This window comes from Tiliqua scincoides, chromosome 1 (genome assembly GCF_035046505.1).
Source record: "Tiliqua scincoides isolate rTilSci1 chromosome 1, rTilSci1.hap2, whole genome shotgun sequence".
Lineage (NCBI taxonomy): Eukaryota > Metazoa > Chordata > Lepidosauria > Squamata > Scincidae > Tiliqua > Tiliqua scincoides.
The window spans coordinates 309,680,601-309,697,787 of NC_089821.1; the positions used below are offsets into that span (position 1 = coordinate 309,680,601).

At 49.2% G+C, this 17,187-nt stretch overlaps 1 protein-coding gene across 3 annotated transcripts in view; it reads right to left on the reverse strand.

Annotated features, from left to right (window-relative positions):
- SAMD4A (sterile alpha motif domain containing 4A) overlaps window positions 1-15,627 on the reverse strand; it is a 123,719-nt gene extending 108,092 nt beyond the window's left edge. For all 3 annotated transcript variants that reach the window (XM_066629955.1, XM_066629949.1, XM_066629963.1), the window contains exon 1: window positions 14,960-15,627. In XM_066629955.1, the coding sequence (XP_066486052.1) occupies window positions 14,960-15,155 (196 nt within the window). In that variant the 5' untranslated portion in view covers window positions 15,156-15,627. The remainder of the gene's footprint in view (window positions 1-14,959) is intronic.
- Window positions 15,628-17,187: the final 1,560 nt, after the last annotated feature.

The following is a 17,187-nucleotide window of genomic DNA, read 5'->3' on the forward strand; positions in this document are numbered from 1 at the left end:
ACTTACCTGGAGCCTCTGGTGACCTCTCCTGGGTCGCACTGGGCTGGCGACCTACTCTATTGGCCTCTGTAGACCTCGGAATGGCCCACAGAATCCTCTAGAAGCTACTTCTGGTCAAACTGGAAGTGGATTGTGAAAACCAAAAGTCGCTTCCAGAGGCTTCTGTGGGCCATTCTGAGGCTCGCGGAAGCCATTGGAGTGGGGGTTTTGGCCCGGGGCGACCCAGGAGAGGCCTCCGGAGGCTCCAGGTAAGTAATCGCAGAGAGCCAACAGAGGCACCCACTTGGACTCTCTGCATCCGTGGGTGGTTAAACCTGCAAATACGGACCCATGGGTGTGAGGGGTCCACTGCAGGGACATGCGGTAGGTGGGAAGGCAGGTGAGGCACAGCCCCCCCACCAGAGCCCTTCTAAAAGCACTGCTGTCGCTGTGTGAGGTGCTCAAGCACACTCAACCCATGCGCTTTGCTTGAGCATCTCACACAGCGGTAGCAGCACTTTTTGCTGGTGGGGGGGGCTCTGCCTCACCTGCCTCCCCACCCATCGCACGTCCCTGGTCCACTGTACTTCCTACTATGTGTAACCTGACTCTTCTTGTCTCATTGCAGACCCTGGGACCTCCGGCATGCAAAACCTATGTTTTAACAGAAGGGATACAGTGCCTTGTTCCCCCTCGCCTTGATCTTTCCCTTATTGTTATAGAACTAATACTACTTAAGAAGATTGCTATATAGATTGCAAAGGTATAGAAGACTGCAAAGGACTCAGACCACTTTAATGTCATCATATGAGGTGAGAGGAGAGCTCCCTTTCTAAAGGCCCCCAGTGAGACTGTGGCCAGGATGATCAGACCGGCTTTCCCTAAGGGGTCTCCACTGGTGCACAGACCCCCTTTGGCAACTGTGCAGCATCACAACTTTGCCTCCAGATATTTGGCAATGATGTCATCATGTCATTGCTGAACTTCTGGGCTGCCAAGCTCCACTCTGCATGGAGCTCGGCTGGGAGGTGCATGGCCACTTGGCCAGGCACCTTACAGGGAACACTGGATATGGGCCTCTGAGCGGCCCACTTGGAGGCAGGCTGTGCAGCATGGCCTTTCCCAGTTTGAAGAGTCACTTGGCCAACAGTCTGAGGCTAAGAGGCAAAGAAGGAAGGCCCACAGCCAGGGAGACAGACCAGGGACAGACTGCACTTGCTCCCGGTGTGGAAGGGATTGTCACTCCCGGATCGGCCTTTTCAGCCACACTAGACGCTGTGCCAGAACCACCTTTCAGAGCGCGATACCAGAGTCTTTCGAGACTGAAGGTTGCCAACAGCACAGGATATGACCCAGAACACTACCCTATGCTACCTCTGAACGATAAAAAAGCAGCTAATTACCACTCCTTGCACAGTTTCTTCAGTTGCAGAAGAGAAGGATTTCTGGCTTGATTTATAAGGACTACTTGAATGAAAGAGTTCCCTCGTTCATGCAGTTCCTGTCAATTCAACTAGCAGTTCTGAACCAGGAGCAAGGTCAGGAGCTGGATTATCCATGTTCTGCCTGTTTGTAGTGGGGAAAAGGCTATCAGTGGGGATTGTGTCTGTGGCAAGCTGGAAAGAGGCTGTAGTGGCAGCAAACTTGAGATGAAGGGTGCTCTGAATTCACCACCCTCTTGCACCCCCCTGCAATCCAACATCACATTGCCTAATGGATGGGCTGCCCCCAATTGTGACCAAGCTGAGATTCAAACTGGGGACTTCCCTGCTTGCGCTCTTAGCCATTGCACTACGACTGCTGAAGAGAAGCATTCAGCAAGTAGGGAGGCTAAAGCGCTGACTAACACATCCTAAAAATAGAGGACACTGTTCAGACTAATTATTAGTTCAGTTACTCAGGCTGATTGCAAAGGCGTGATGCAATTCTTGGCGTGGAAGGAATGTCAAATTCACCTTGGTGGACGACAAGGGGGAAAAGACAGCAGAAAGGAACGGAGAGCTTGTTACTGGGAGGCAATGATCACTTAAGCAGACCTAACCAGAGGCTCAGTCCAGAAGAGCAACTTCAGACGCAGGTCCAGCTATCACACAAGAGGCTGGTGGAGACTTCCTGCCTCCAGGACAGACATACTGAACAGCTTCACAGGCACAGTTGCACCCATCCCACTCCCCTTCCCACCCACCCCCACCTTCCTCTCTACTGTGAAGCACAGTAAGATGCTTGCTTGCTCCAGGAGGTGGGAAGGAAAGGTGAGCAAAGGGCACTTGTGGGGGGCTGAGGCATGTCCACTACCTATCTGGAGACACTATCGTCCATTCACATTTTATGCAGTCATCCCAGCAAGCACAACTGGAAAGCCAACACGCTCAAAGCGTGATGCTTGCTGGGGGGCCTTGGGCAAGCCACTTCTCCCAGCCTGACCTATCTTATAAGGTTGCAAGCGCTTCTTTGAACTCCATGGTGGAAAAAGGGGGCAGTGATAGGATACGTGATACACATGCTCCCCGACTTATGACCAACTGCACTGGCACTTTCATGCAGGCGCAGGACATCCTTTGCTGGTGCTTCCACACAGCGGTAATAGTGCTGGGCAGGCAACTAGGGGACACTGTATGTGTGAACAGATATGAAACTAGAGTCAGGTTATTGGTATATCTGGCCTAGTTCTATTTACAGTGGGCCCTTGGTATCTGCGGGGAATCTGTTCTAGGACACACACCTTGAGACCAAACTCCACTGACAATGTTATCTGTGCAGGCACTGACACTGCTATCACTTACCTGGGGACTGTGCCCAGCCCTCCGGACGTCCCGCACAACCTCTCCGCCACCTCAGAAGGCTTTCTGGATGCAGCTAGAAGGCACTCCTTACTCGTGCTGGCTACTTCCAGTTGTGTCTGGATGTGTTCCGCGGCATGAGGAGGCCATGTGTGGTTTCCTCACATCTCAGAATACCTCGGAAGCAACTGGAAGTAGCCAGTGTGAACTGGAAGTGCCTTCAGCTCAGGTACTGGAGGTCATCTGAAGCCCTCCAGCTCAGCATCTGCAGATATTCAAATCTGTGGATTCCAAGTCCACGGATCAGGAGGGCTCATTGTACTTTGGCACTTAGCTGCTCTCCAAGAGCTCGGTCACATGTTCCATTCCCAGCCCTACTACCCAAGTTCCTCCATTCCTGAAAACAGCAGGGACTGAACTTGAGCCCAACTATTCTGGGCTCTGAAACGGACCCTTTCTCCGTTTCCATGTCATGCTAGCCTGGGGGTGTTCAAAAGCAGCAAGAATCTCCCCCTTGACTCTTCAGACTCTTCCCCCCCCAAATGTCAAGTTATTCCCTCAGAGTGTGCAAGGCACGGGGGAAGGCCAGAAACAGGACAAGAAAGATCTCCCTGTACAACATGGAAGGCACCCACAAATGAGAGATTTGTGGTCATTCCATTTGCAGAACTCTACACTGATATCACCTCATATCATCCCCAAAGTTTGTTCTGCAGAATGATGGCCCGTTCACATTTCTAATCACTGTGTTTTTGCAGTCATCAAATGTTGAATACAAGTGCATGAACTGTACTTATGAGGAAAGGCTACAACACTTGGGCCTCTTCAGCCTAGAAAAGAGGCGCCTGAGGTGGGACATGAGTGAGACATACAAAATTATGCAGGGGGTGGATAAAGTGGATTGAGGGATGCTGTTTTCCCTCTCACATAACACCAGAACAAGTCATGGTAGGTATGTGGCAAGGTAGAGGTAGCCTGCCTCCGATTGCCAGATGCAGGGGAGGGCACCAGGATGCAGGTTGTGTCTATTGTCTAGTGTATTCCCTCTGAAGCATTTGGTGGGCCACTGTGAGATACAGGAAGCTGGACTAGATGGGCCTTTGGCCTGATCCAGCAGTGCTCTTCTTAGGTTCTTACCCGTATCCGAACGAATAAGGAGAAATGTTTTGGGATGCAGCTTGGACAATAAATTTCCACAGTGTGCTACTAATATAATACCAAACAATCTTAAGTCCCAAGCAAGCAGACTAATGAAAGATTGCAACATGCGAGTGAGTTCTTGTAAAGTGAACAAAGGCAAAAGTCATTCATTAGACTTAAATGTGAATTTTCCTACTGGCTAAGAAAAGGTGCTATGCAGCTATTCATTCATAACTTTACATCTAGTTGTGCTTTAGAAAAAGATTCTTCCTACACTATAGCCTGGGTGAAAGTGATACACTTGAAACCTATACACTATGTACAGAAAGTGCTGACTCGGGAACCAACAGTTAGGCTTTTGCAGTATCTAGAACAAGGGTTCTCGCCTGCAGAAACTCTTTAGCTGGCCCATGTGAATATTTCAATCTCCCAGCGCTGCCCTTACAGCAGAGCCACCTCTGCCAAGGCTCTGGGAGGGAGAGATGGCAGGAAGCCTCAAAAGGCAAGGAACGCCATGGGGGAAGGTGCAGACCAAGAGGTGTGAGAGAGGGAGACACTGCTGAAGTGTTGAGAGGGGACAATTGTCACATGGGCTGCCCTTTCAGCAGGGCTGCTTCTGCTGAGGTGTCACTTTGCAGAGCACTGCTGAGCTGTGAGTGATCTCTCAGCAGAAGCGGCGCTGCTGAATGGGTGGCCCACGTGATAATTGGGCTCTCCTATATTTTGAAATTATGAATAAGATTTGCACATCTTCTCTTCTGTCATTTGCAGTTAGTATGTGTGAACAAAAGTGCTCATTTCTGGTCATCATCTGCTTAATGACATCACTTCTGGTCCTTAGCAAATGGTACCTTCATGATGCCTAGTGCATGAAATGAGTTTGACATCCCTAATCTAGAAGATGTAGTCCTCAAAATGTATTGTAAAGCAGCACAATGATAATACCTGGACTGCCCCTTGATCATACCTAAAGGCAGTGGCTTAAGGTTTAGTGAGCCAGAGCCCACAACCTCAAAGGCATGAATTGCTATCTTCAGGTGGAAGATATGCACACATGAGCTTGGGCACGAGGAAGTCAGGATGCCCAGCAATGCAAGCAATATTTGTGCTTCATCTCTGTGCAAAGTCAATGCAAACACAGTCCAAAGAAACAAGGGTTAAAGGTAAATAATTCGGTTTTCCTGCTTTTATTAATGAGAGCCTATTTATTGATGTATTGACAATTCACAACAATGCTGGGTCCTATATAATTCTCTCCTTGTTGTAGGCCACTGGTTTTCAAACTGTGTTCCAGGGGTTCTGGGGTTCCTCAATGCGAAGATCAGCAATGGTGGACAAGCTTCCCCACCGCAAATCATGTTCCCAAGAAAATGTCCAAGAATCCTCTAACTCCAGGAGTTACTTACAAGGAACTCAAGGCCTTCGAGATGGAGGAGTTCTCTGGGGGTAAAAAGTCTGACTGTTCTAGAAGCCGCCATTATCGCACTGCTTCTCTTTTTTTTCACCTTTGTATTTCTACCAAGTTCTTAATAATATCGAAAGAGATTACTACAGGAGAAGGTGAAAAATGATAAACCCAGTGCAATCCTAGGCATGTATGTTACAAAAGGCTAAAGATGAGTCCAAGCAACAGGGATTATATGCCACAGACCGGCTCAGGGTGGCCACTCTGATTTTGAATCCTGAATAATAAGAATTGGCTAACAATCTGAACACTCTCCACAGGAACCCTGTCAAGTACACCAGCAGTCACCCTCATATTGCAGATGGACTGGGAGGGGGGCTGTGGGATGCCACCTTCCCAAAAGTCATCTAATAAGCTTGCTACAGCGGGAGGCAATTTGACGCAAACGCTTCTTGGTTCTCTGCTCACTCTATCGCAGGGCAAGCCTACACATATTTACTCAGAAGTTAGCTTACTAGGGCTTTGATCCAAGTAACTACACCTAGGATTGCAGCCTTAAGCCAGTGTGTATTATGCCAGCTAACTGTGCTTCAAAGGCTTAACTAGGGTTAAGTAGTTATTAATGCCCCAGTTAAGGCCAATAAAGCAATTGATAAATGAAATGGGAGGGAGGAATCCTACACCCTGCTCTCAGGTTCCTTAAATGAGGTTAAGAGGTTGCCGACACTGCATGCACGAATGCCCAGGGAAACTCTTATATCTGTACCACACCCCTATGGCCCCACCCACATGTCCTTAGACCAGCCATTTTCAACCAGTGTGCTGTGGCACACTGGTGTGCCGTGGGTGGTCTGCAGGTGTGCCGTGGGAGTTTGGGGGAGGATCATTTGTTAGTAGGGCCACTGAGGGATGCAAGCCCCTGCTGTCAGTGTGGTGTGCCTTGTCAATTGTCAAAAAACTGATGGTGTGCCTTGACAATTTTAGTGCCTTATCAGTGTGCCGTGAGATGACAAAGGCTGAAATCACTGCCTTAGACTGTGATTAAGTTTTAAGATTGGGCTTGTACCTAAATATTCAAGATTAGATTATTCTCAGCTGTTTTATGATGTGGGGGGGGGGGGCTTCTGAAACACACATCACCTCAACCCTCAGACGGAACTATATAAGGAGATCTCGAGGGCAGCAACATTTCCCCACCACCAGCCCGAGAGAGAGAGAGAGAGAGAAACTTCAGGGCGTCCTCCGAGGCCTTGCAGTGTTCAGCAACTGGAGGCTACCATCAAATGGCACCAGCAACAGCTGCCAAAAAACTTGCAGGCTCCGTGTTCTAATACGAACAACTGGACAACACCCAGCATTCTTTCCTCCGAGTAAACACTGGGGGCTCTGGTTGATATCCTGTTGCAGCAGAGTCTCTGGCATTCCAGCCACAAGCTCCCACCACACATTCTGCCCCCCCTTTCACAAGCCATGTCCAGCACCAAACGGGCTTCTCTTCACTTTGAACAAGAAACTAAAACAGAGTTTTCATTTTTGTCTTTTGCAAGTGATAGTACCAAATTAACTACAAGTACACAACAATTCTCTGTTCATCAGGAACACGTCTGTCTATCTGTCTCTCTGTCTTCTCTCTCTCACTCACACACACACAGTACCCACATGAGTGCATAAAATCAAATACAAACCATCACATCAAGAACAGGTGCTGATACAGGCAGCCTGGCAAGTACTGTCGTAGCCAAACCCAAAACCCTTTTCATATCCAGTTGCCAACTCAGACTGATCCTTAGCCATTTAGGGCATTTTGACAGATTGCTTTGCTCATGAGGAATGAGCCAACTAACAGATGTAAAAAGTGTTTGAAATTCCAAAAGATGTTTAGCATTAGCTCAGTACTTTAACAACTACAGACTTTTCAAAAAGCGGTTTATTTAGAAGAAACAAATCTATCCCACTTTTCCTCCCACTCAGGAGCCCACAAAGACTATCAAGAGATGACAAGTCACCCTAAGCTATTATTCAGGAAAATACTGCGGTCAGTGGCATCCGCCTCCGTTTTGCTCCCACCACCTGGAACGGCTTCAAAGGGGAGGGGACGGGGCCACCTGCACAGTTTGATCAGATGCCTGCAAGACTTAGTGCTTTGCACCCCCTCTAGCTATACCGCTGACAGCAGTAATACAAGTCAGTACTATCAACCTGACATCAAACACCCCCCCCAAAGCCCTCCAGAATCATATATTTACCTGCTGGGGAAACATACATTATTAGAGGCCAGCTGGGATACCCTGGTAAGGGAATTCAGAAGCACTGGCACCACAAAAAGATCCAGGACAAAAGCAGGTAAAAAATAGCAGCCCTGCCACTGAGCTAAGGGCCCTTCCACATGCGTAGCGCACACTTCCCTTAAAAGCAGGGGAAAACTCACAGGGACTGTCCCCATACCCCTAGGATTAAGTCAGGGAGCAGGACTCCCAGGCTGCCTCAAATCCAAACACCTGTTTGTTTAGGAATGTTAAGTAGTATTATTCCCTAAAGTGTTTCAGGCAGTCAGAGCACCTTAGGTACATCATCTCAATAGTCCTTACAACTATCCTGTAAGGTAGATCAGTTATTCTTCCAATATTGCAGACAGGAGGTTGAGAGACTGTATCTTGCTTAAGGCCACCAAGTGAGTTCATGACCCAGACAAGATTTATTATTTAGGACATATGCATCCTGTCTTGTTGGGAGGGAGGCAAGGAGGCCCAAAAACAGTTCCCTCAAAAAAAGTTCACTCAAGAACTAGCTAAACATACACCAAACAATATCCAGAAGCACCAGAGAGCCAGGTCAATACAGCAGAACTACAAAGAGAGTGGATCGCTCAAGATCGACTTAGGACCAAAGATTAAAGAGAACAGAAGTATTTTCTGTGGTCCTTGGAACCGAGGAAGCGATGGAGCCAGCCTTACAACCAGGGAGAGAGTTTCACAACCATGGTACCTCTGCAGAGTTGCATCCAGACATGCATCAGTAACTGATGCAGGTGATACAGCAGAGGCATGACAGCCAGCAATTAAGTAGCAGACTAGTTGAAGCTTCTGTACCATCTCCAAGGGAAGCCCTACACAGAACATGCTACAATGATCCCAATATGATGTAACCAGTGTGTGGATAATCATGACCTGAATGATCCAAGAACAGACACCGTTGGTATTCCCATCTATCCTGAGCCAAACCACCCCAGGTCACAATAAACACCTGGCCAGTCAGGTGCAAGACCTGGGCAGTCAAGTGCAACCCAGAAACACTCCCAAACAGCAAACCTGATCCTTCAAGGGGAGTGCAACACCCTTCAGAAAAGCTGACAATCCATAACCTGGGTGCGCAGATCTTCTAATGACCCTTCTGTCTTGTCCAAATTCAGTTTCAACTTGTTTGTCCTCCACCAACTCAATATCAACTCCAGACAATGATTCAAAACCTCCACAGCATTGATAGTACCAGATGGAATGGAGATACAGAGCCGGGCATCATCCATACACTGATGACCCCCAACCCCAATAACGTCCTTCAGTGCGTTTCATGTAGGTGGCCAATAGCTCAGAGGACAAAATTTAACTCTGTGGAACGCAGATGGCCAATGGCAGAAATAATCCCCCAGTGCAACCTTCTGGAATCTGCCTTTCAGGAAGAACTGTAGTCACAACAACACAGGGCCCCCCCCCCGAGCCCCAGGAATAAACCTTCCATTTACAGCTCAGGCTCTCAGTGACTCTGTCACACTAAGTCTCACTTAAGCACTAGCACCTGAGCATGCAGAATGTCCTTACCTTGTTACTCAGAAACTTTAACCAGCGACATTTGGGGCAGAGGGGTTAGGAACACAGAGAAATTTGCTCCCACCCAGTTTTTGTCCAAACAAATTTTTAATTACCGTAAAAAATTCCCAAAATGAATGCTCTTCTCAAATTGCAAGGTAAAAATGAAAAGCCAAGGAAAAAACGCATTGGGTGCTTTTCTCATTTCTATCCCAAGGCAACTCAGTTTGATGAAGCACTTATTTTGTTGTTGTCCTCCCCCCCAAAAAACAATTCCATGTAATTTGTAACACAAAATTGTTTTATTACCAGCGTTGAAAGCTAAAGATGTTCTCTCTCACAAAGACATGCTCCAGATCTTGATAGGTCTCAGCCAATGTCCACATGAGTGGACAAAACAGCTTATCACTGCTACTTTGCAGGGGATTCCATTCTTGCCAGTCATGTCTCAAACTCTGTCACAAGAGAAAGGAGGTCAGTCCAAAAGCAGAGATCACAGATGCACAGCCATGATCACAGATGCACAGTTTCCCCTTTGAGTCGGAGGAACTATGACAGCACAGTGAACAGGCTAGACTGGCATTTTCAAAACTGCACAGGCAGTTGACTCCTTTCAGGTGTCCAACTCAGAGGGTGCAGCCACCTTTGCACTGCACTTTTAAAAAAGAATACAACCGTACCTTGCACATTTGTCTAGTTAGGAACAAGAGCGGGATGAAGGATCAATTTCAAAACATAGTTTTATTTCACTTCCACATTTATTTTGGCCAATGCAAAAAACATAAATAACTACAGGTCGATCCTCTGTAAACCATGGATTCAGGATCCATGGATTTGACCCACTGCAGGTACCGAAATCTCTCCAAAACCTGCGGATAATTCAAAACCTCTCCACTGAACCTCTCCAAAACCTACAGATAATGAAATCCATAGGATGCAGTCCATAGGGGCTCCAGAGGCAACCTGTACCTTGTTCCGGTGGCATCCAGGAGCCTTTCTGAGGCTGGTAGAGGCTGCGCAGCCCTCCGCGGGCCTGAGAATGGCTCCAGAATGGTTCCATTCGCATCCGGATCCCCCGTGGACTACAACCTGTCGATTTCATTATCCACAGGTTTTGGTATCTGCAGGGAGTCTGGGAACAGATCCCCCACGGATACCAAGTTAAATTTGTATATAACAGATGTGAATGTGTTATATAAAATAAAAATACACATAAGAATAACGACGAACGCTGTGGAAGGTTGGATGAAATAGGATGAAAAAGGAAAGCACGAGGATGAAATTTGAAATGTGATTATAATTGAAAACAGCTGAAAGAACTAAGTGATGAAAGTCAAGTGGATGAAAGTCAAGGCAGTGCAGTGCTTCACAATCTTTTCACTGCCACGACCCATTTTGTTGTTTGTGGCATCTGAGTAGCAGCCCAGAATGCCTTGCAGCAGCTAGGTAACACCCCAGAATAGCTTGCAGTACCACAACTAGCAGTCACACACTGGCGTCGCTAGAGGGGTGCGGGGGGTGCAGACCGCACCAGGTGATGGGCAGGGGAAGGACGCGCTAACATCGTGGCTTCAGGAGCCACCCCACTATGCCATACACTGTTGGATGCGGAATGTCCCGCGGAGTGCAATGCAAAAGACAGAATTGCAATAGCTCCTTTCGGTCAAATGTTATGGCCAAAAAACCGGAAAGAAAAAATGCATGCAGACCTATGGAAAGTGAAAGTGAGCCGTATTGCGTGTTTACTCACGAGTAGGCATATTTGCCATAGTCCATCGCAAAGGGCAGGCTGAGAGGAATCCAATGACACCAGAATGGTCCCAATCCAATGAATGCAGCCCCCAAAAACATGAGAAGGAGGTCCCTGCTTCCCTCCCAGCTGCGTTTATTGAGCCACGTGGCCACGCTTACTCACGAGTAGGCGAACTTGCCTTTGTCCAGGCAAGGACTGAGAGGACTCAGGGCAGGCTGAGAGGACTCCAAGGACGTCAGAATGGTACTGATCCAATGAATGCAGCCCCCAAAAACACAAAAGGGAGAAGGAGGTCCCTCCCTCCCAGCCCTATGGAAAGTGAAGCAGCCTCACGGTCGCGTTTACTCACAAGTAGGCAGACAAGCCTTGACTGGATGTCAGGCCAGGCAAAAGGGAATGTGAGGACACCAGAATGGTCCTGATTCAATGGAACTGGAGCACAACAAATGCTCCAGAAGGCAGACCCCCCCCCCCACTAAAAAGGACAAAAAAAGAGTCTTCAACTGGTATGGGGAAAGTTTTCTATTTTGCACTTGCAAAGCCAGGAGGGTCTTTATCCGGATATGCCTGAAACAGAAGAACTTTAAACTGGGCACTGGGGAGGGCTGGAAATCTCACTGATTGTTCTTGGGGGGTTGTTATTGCAGGCAGGCTACAGAGTAAGCTCCATTGACCACTATAGGACTTACTTCTGAGTAGACATGCATAGGATTGGGCTCACAGGCTGCAATCCTATGCACACTTTCCTGAGAGTAAGCCCCATTGACCACTACGGGACTTACTTCAAAGTAGGCATGCATAGGATTGGGCTCACAGGTTGCAACCCTACCCACACTTTCCTGAGAGTAAGCCCATTGGCCACTATGGGGCTTACTTCAGAGTAGACATGCATAGGATTGCGCTCACAGGCTGCAATCCTACCCACACTTTCCTGAGAGTAAGCCCCATTGACCACAATAGGACTTACTTCAGAGTAGATTCACTTGGTGGAACAGGACTGGCTCCCCCTTATTTAATCATTTCTTTAATTTTAATTTAATGATTTATAATTATTTATTTTAATTTGCTTGATGATGTCACCTCTGGCCATGACATCACTTCCAATGGGTCCTGGACAGATTTTCATTCTAAAAAGTGGGTCCCAGTGCTAAAAGTTTGAGAACTGCTGCAATAAGGTGTTAGTAAGTTGACATGGGGGTAGGAGTGTGCGTGTGTGTGAGACACTCTACAACAGGGGTGCTCAATAGGTGGATCGCGATCTACCGGTAGATCGCGAGGCAAAATGAGTAGATCGCGGAGTGCCGACCCCCCCTTCAGGTGCCTCTGGGAGGAAATGCCGGGAGTAAGGCCCATTGTACTCAATGGGGCTTACTCCCAGGTAAGTGTGGCTAGGATTGCAGCCTCACAGCCTAATCCTAGGCATGTCTACTCAGTATAAGTCCTGTTATACTCAGTGGGGCTCAAGGTACACCAACATACATTGTACACATAAATGTTGTATGTTATGATGGCGCGAACATTGTAAAAAAAACCCTGGTAGATCTCCGGGCCTTGCTGGGTTTCAAAGTAGCTCTCGAGCCAAAAAAGTGTGAGCACCCCTGCTCTACAAGTTTTCAAAATCACTAAAATCAGAGTTTGGAGGAATAAGACCATCATGCTGTATAACAATCAATGTGTAATTTCATGCAGAATGCAATAAAACAAACCACATTGAAATCTCTGTGTTCTAACAAAAGGTACAACCAAAAAACCGGTGGGGGTGGGGTGATGGCACATCAACGTCCACCTTGGGCGTTGCCCCGCCCACTACATGGGGTGACGCGCAGGCCTCCTGCACTGGGTGACGCGAATCCTAGGGATGCCACTGCAGTCACAACCCACAGTTTGGGAACCTTTGCTGTAGTTGGCTTCTCCCCCACTCATTGAACTGGCAGCTTGTTGCACACTTGGGCTCTGCACACTCATCAGGGGTTAGTTATATTGAGCACGCACAGTTAGGTCTCAGAGTTTTTAATGGGCTAATTCTTTAGATCAGGTGCAAATTGAGATGCTCTGAGTCTGTGCCTGCTCTCAAGGGCCATTTCAATGGCTAATGACTTTGAGCATTTATATAATGCATGCTGAGTGATGACAGCACTTCTCATTCAGTATTTTTCAATCCTTACAGCAGACTTGCAAGGTAGCCAATATTATCATCTTTATCCAGGCTGGTCCATCTATGAGGTAATTTCATAATGGTCACTTCAGGCAGCAGGGTGGTAGGTGTAGCTAGGGGTTCAGGGAAGCAAATGCCCCGGGGCAGCACCAGGCGAGGGGCAATGCTGTGACCCCCTCCCTCTGACTATTTTTTCCTTTTATTTTCCTTAGAACAGTGGTTCTCACACATTTAGCACCAGGACCCACTTTAAAGAATGAGAATCTGTCAGGGCCCACCGGAAGTGATGTCATGACCGCAATGACATCATCAAGCAGGAAAATTTTTAACAATTGTAGCCCACACTTTCCCAAGAGGAAATCCCATTGACTATCACTGTTAAAAGAATATACATAGTAGATTGTTAAAAGTACAGATATGTCACATTTCCCCAAATGCAGTCACATACCATGGTAGCGTCAAGTCTAATATATGAAAAATAAAATATTGAAATGAATGGGGACCCACCTGAAATTGGCCTGCGACCCACCTAGTGGGTCCTGACCCACAGTTTCAGAAACACTGCCTTAGTAGTCCTAAAAACATAGCTTTTGTTTTTACCCTTCCTCAGAAAGCCTACTAGAGGCCCTGCTGCCCGTTTTGTCTCCTCTCACTGGCACACTCAACAGGTGTGCTAATTTATCTTAGCCAGAGCCCTTCACACCTGTGCACTGAGGGGACAATTCCACCAACCTACTTCATAAGGCTGATGGAAGTACTGCTGACTTGGTGCACTGCGTGAAGGAACACTTGAACTGTGCTACATAAACGCCAAGCATCATCAATCGTTTTCCCATCCCTAGACGTAAACTGTAAGGAGCAGGATCTGCCCCTGAGATGTCAGCCCTATGGAAAGGCAGGTTTCAGAGGCAGGCGCAAGGGAGTGGCAACAGGATCCAGGTATCTTCTTGTCTTTGGGCTTCAATAAGCACCTGGTGGGCCACTATGAAATTAAAAAAAGCTGGACTAGATGTGTCCTTAGCCTGATCCAGCAGGACTTATGGGCTAAAAGATAACGAAAAAGACAAGTATCCCATTTTCAAATTTTTGGGCACATCTGAGAACAGGTTCCTGGTATTTTTCCTAGGCTGCAACATGTGAATGAGCAAGCCTTTACTCTTATTTACCACATGTCAGAGAGAACACTAGCACCAACTCTACCAACCTCTAGGAAGGTACTCTTAAAACACAAGAGAAAGTGTATCACACACTTTTTTCCTAATTAAATCAAAATTACACTATTTTAATACATACATGCATATTGTTAGTTATGCAGGAAAGGATGGCATTTTCAACATATTTCTATGTACTGCAACTTGGTTTTTTTTGCTGCAATATTTCCCAAGAGCACTTGTTAAATATAATGGCATTCCCAGACCTTCTGAAACTGACACACATACTTTATTCTTCTGAAAAGCGATATGAGGACTTAGCCATAAGCACACATAATAAATGCTGTTCCATTCTCCCAAAAAGGGGGGGGGGAGGAGAGCAAGAAAATTACCTAACAACCTGCACAAGACTGCTTGGGCTCTTCCGCATGCTGGTGAAAGCCAGAGCGAGTCACATTGCCCAAAAGCAGCAGAGGAAATCCAGACTCTACGTGATCTGACTTTCTTATTTGATAGGAAGTAGCATAGGAGGGAGGTGGGGGGAAAGGATCAATCATTCATGCTACCATAGTTACCCCAAAGCTTAATACTGGAGTGTGTAATAGGAAAAGGAAACCAGCAAGATAATCTGGGGTGATTTGGGGATTGTGCCCAAATGCCCCTTTTCAAGCACAAACATGCACCAACCTTTACCGTCATTGATCCGAAAACAACATCATGTTCCAAATGCACCCAAAAGTGGGGGGAGGGAGGGAGAAGCAAGAGCAAAAGTGGGAGACAAGAAACCACCTACCAGGATTGTTGGCCTCGTTCTCAAGAATGTGCAGTTCGGTGCAGTCGGCCAAGGAGTGCTCCAGGCAGATCTGCAGGAAGCGGGCCTGGCTCCGGCTCACCCTCTTCAGCAGGGACAGCAGAGCAACAGTCTGTTCACATTCGTTCCAGCTCTTGAACCAACCTGCCAGGACTCCGACCTGGTCGCGAAACATCATGGTTGGTGGATGCTGTGCGGATGCAAGAGGACGACCAGGAAGAGGCCAAACCAGGCCAGGCGATGCACAGATTTCTTCCAGGGGAAAAAATGTAAGCGAAAATCCTCTCCCAAAGTCCCTCTTCCCCCCTCAGGTCCCTTGGAGTGATTTGGTTGTTATTGCAGGAACAAGACGGATTTTTGGACACAAGTCTTGAGGTTTGGTTGCTCTCCCTTCAGATGTTCCCTTCTCAGGCCAAGATGCCAGTGGCTGCTTCTTAATTCCTTCAAGGATGTTGACACACAGCACCAAAGGAACACAAGTGCAATGCGTGGTTGTGTGTGTGTATCTTCTACAGCTCTATTTCTCAACAAGGCACAGCAATGTGTGAAAGAGTGTGAGCGCTGCTGGTGTGTATGTGCTGTTTCTTCTCCCCCCTGGCTCTTTTCCGCCTGCTTCTTTCAGCCAAGCTCTCTCCTTCCCAGGGCAGGGATCTGGAAAAAAAAAGGCAGGAGCGGCAGCAGCGGCATTCACAACTGTTGGGGGAGGAAGGAGAAAAGCTGGTGCTGTGATGGTCTGGATGACACACTTTGCAAAGCACACTGTGATTCAGCAGGACCAAAATCGAGGCTCGCCTCCCAGCACGACAGAAGGAAATGTGGGATTTGGGATCACTGGCAGGGGGGCTTGCTCGGGATCTGGGCTCTCTGGCGGGGGGGGGCTTGCTCGGGACCTGGGGTCACTGGGGGTTTTGAAAGCCCCTCCCCCAAATCATGGACCAGCAAAGGAAAGCAGAGGAGGAGCAGGGAGACCCCAGCCACTCCACATGCAGCCCACACACAGGCAGCAGCGGGGAGTGATGGAGGGGGTGGGCATCGCAGCCCAGAGGCTGGAAAGAGCCCCCCTCCCTCCTCCTACGCGGTGCGGGGGAGGGAAGCTCCCTGTTGCTCATTGCACATTCCAGACAGGTCCTGCTGGGGAGGCGCGTACCTGGCCGGGCTGGGGGGGGTCCGGGCAGACGTGGGGCGTTCAGGCACGGGGGAGGGGGTGGGCACGCACGGGGGGGGGAGAGCCGGCACTGCGGCGGCGGAGAGCGAATGCGAACCAGCAGCACTGGGGGCTGCTCTCCTCCCTCGCCAGTGGCGTAGCCGGAGGGGGGCAAAGCGCTAAGTTTTGCAGGGAGACTCACCGCGGCATGCAAGCGGACCTCCCCCATGCCGAGCGGGGGGACTGCCAGGCTCGGGAGGGGAGGGCCGCCTGCACGCCGCGGTGAGGCTCCCTGAAAAACTTAGTGCTTTGCCCCCCCCCGCTATGCCACTGCCCCTCTCCACTCGGGAAGCGGGCGGGCGGCGGCGAAGCACTGCAGCCCCATCCTAGGCATGTCTACTCAGAAGTAAGTCCTATGAGAGCCAATGGGCCTTACTCCCAGGAAAGTGTGGGTCGGATTGAAGCCCGAGTGCGAGCATCAGCCGCGCCCCCCCACCGCGGCCCCGAGCAGGCACTGGAGCGCCGGGAGGCCAGAAGAAACTCTGCGGGCGCTCTCCCGCAGGCTGCCCGCAGCCCAGTCCGCTCTGTCTACTCGGAAGCAAGCCTCGCTCTCGTCAATGTAGCTTGCTCCCCGGAAAGCGTGCGCGGGACTGCAGCCTAGCCACACTTTCCTGGGAGCAAGCCCCACTGACTCCAACGGGGCTTGCTTCCGAGTAGCGGCTTGGGCTCCTGGGCAGCGGCAGCAGCAACGGCCCCCTCTTCCCATCAGCTGTTCCAGACCAGCTGTTCGCGTCCTGCGGGGGGGGGTCTCTTTCTCCGGCGGGCAGCGCTCTGCAGCCCGGGCTGGGGCAGAGCGAGACTCCCCCGCCATAGGAAGCCCCTCCGCCAGTCCTTTCCTGGGGGGCTTTCCTCCTCCAGGGACAGGCAGCGGGTGGGGAGGAAGGTGAGGCAGAGCCTCCCCTGCTGTAGGACAGTTCCTGGGGAGGCTTTCCTCCGCAGGGACTGTGGTGGGGAGGCAGGTGAGGCAGAGCCTCCCCACCGTAGTCCTTCGAGCCACGGCGAGTCA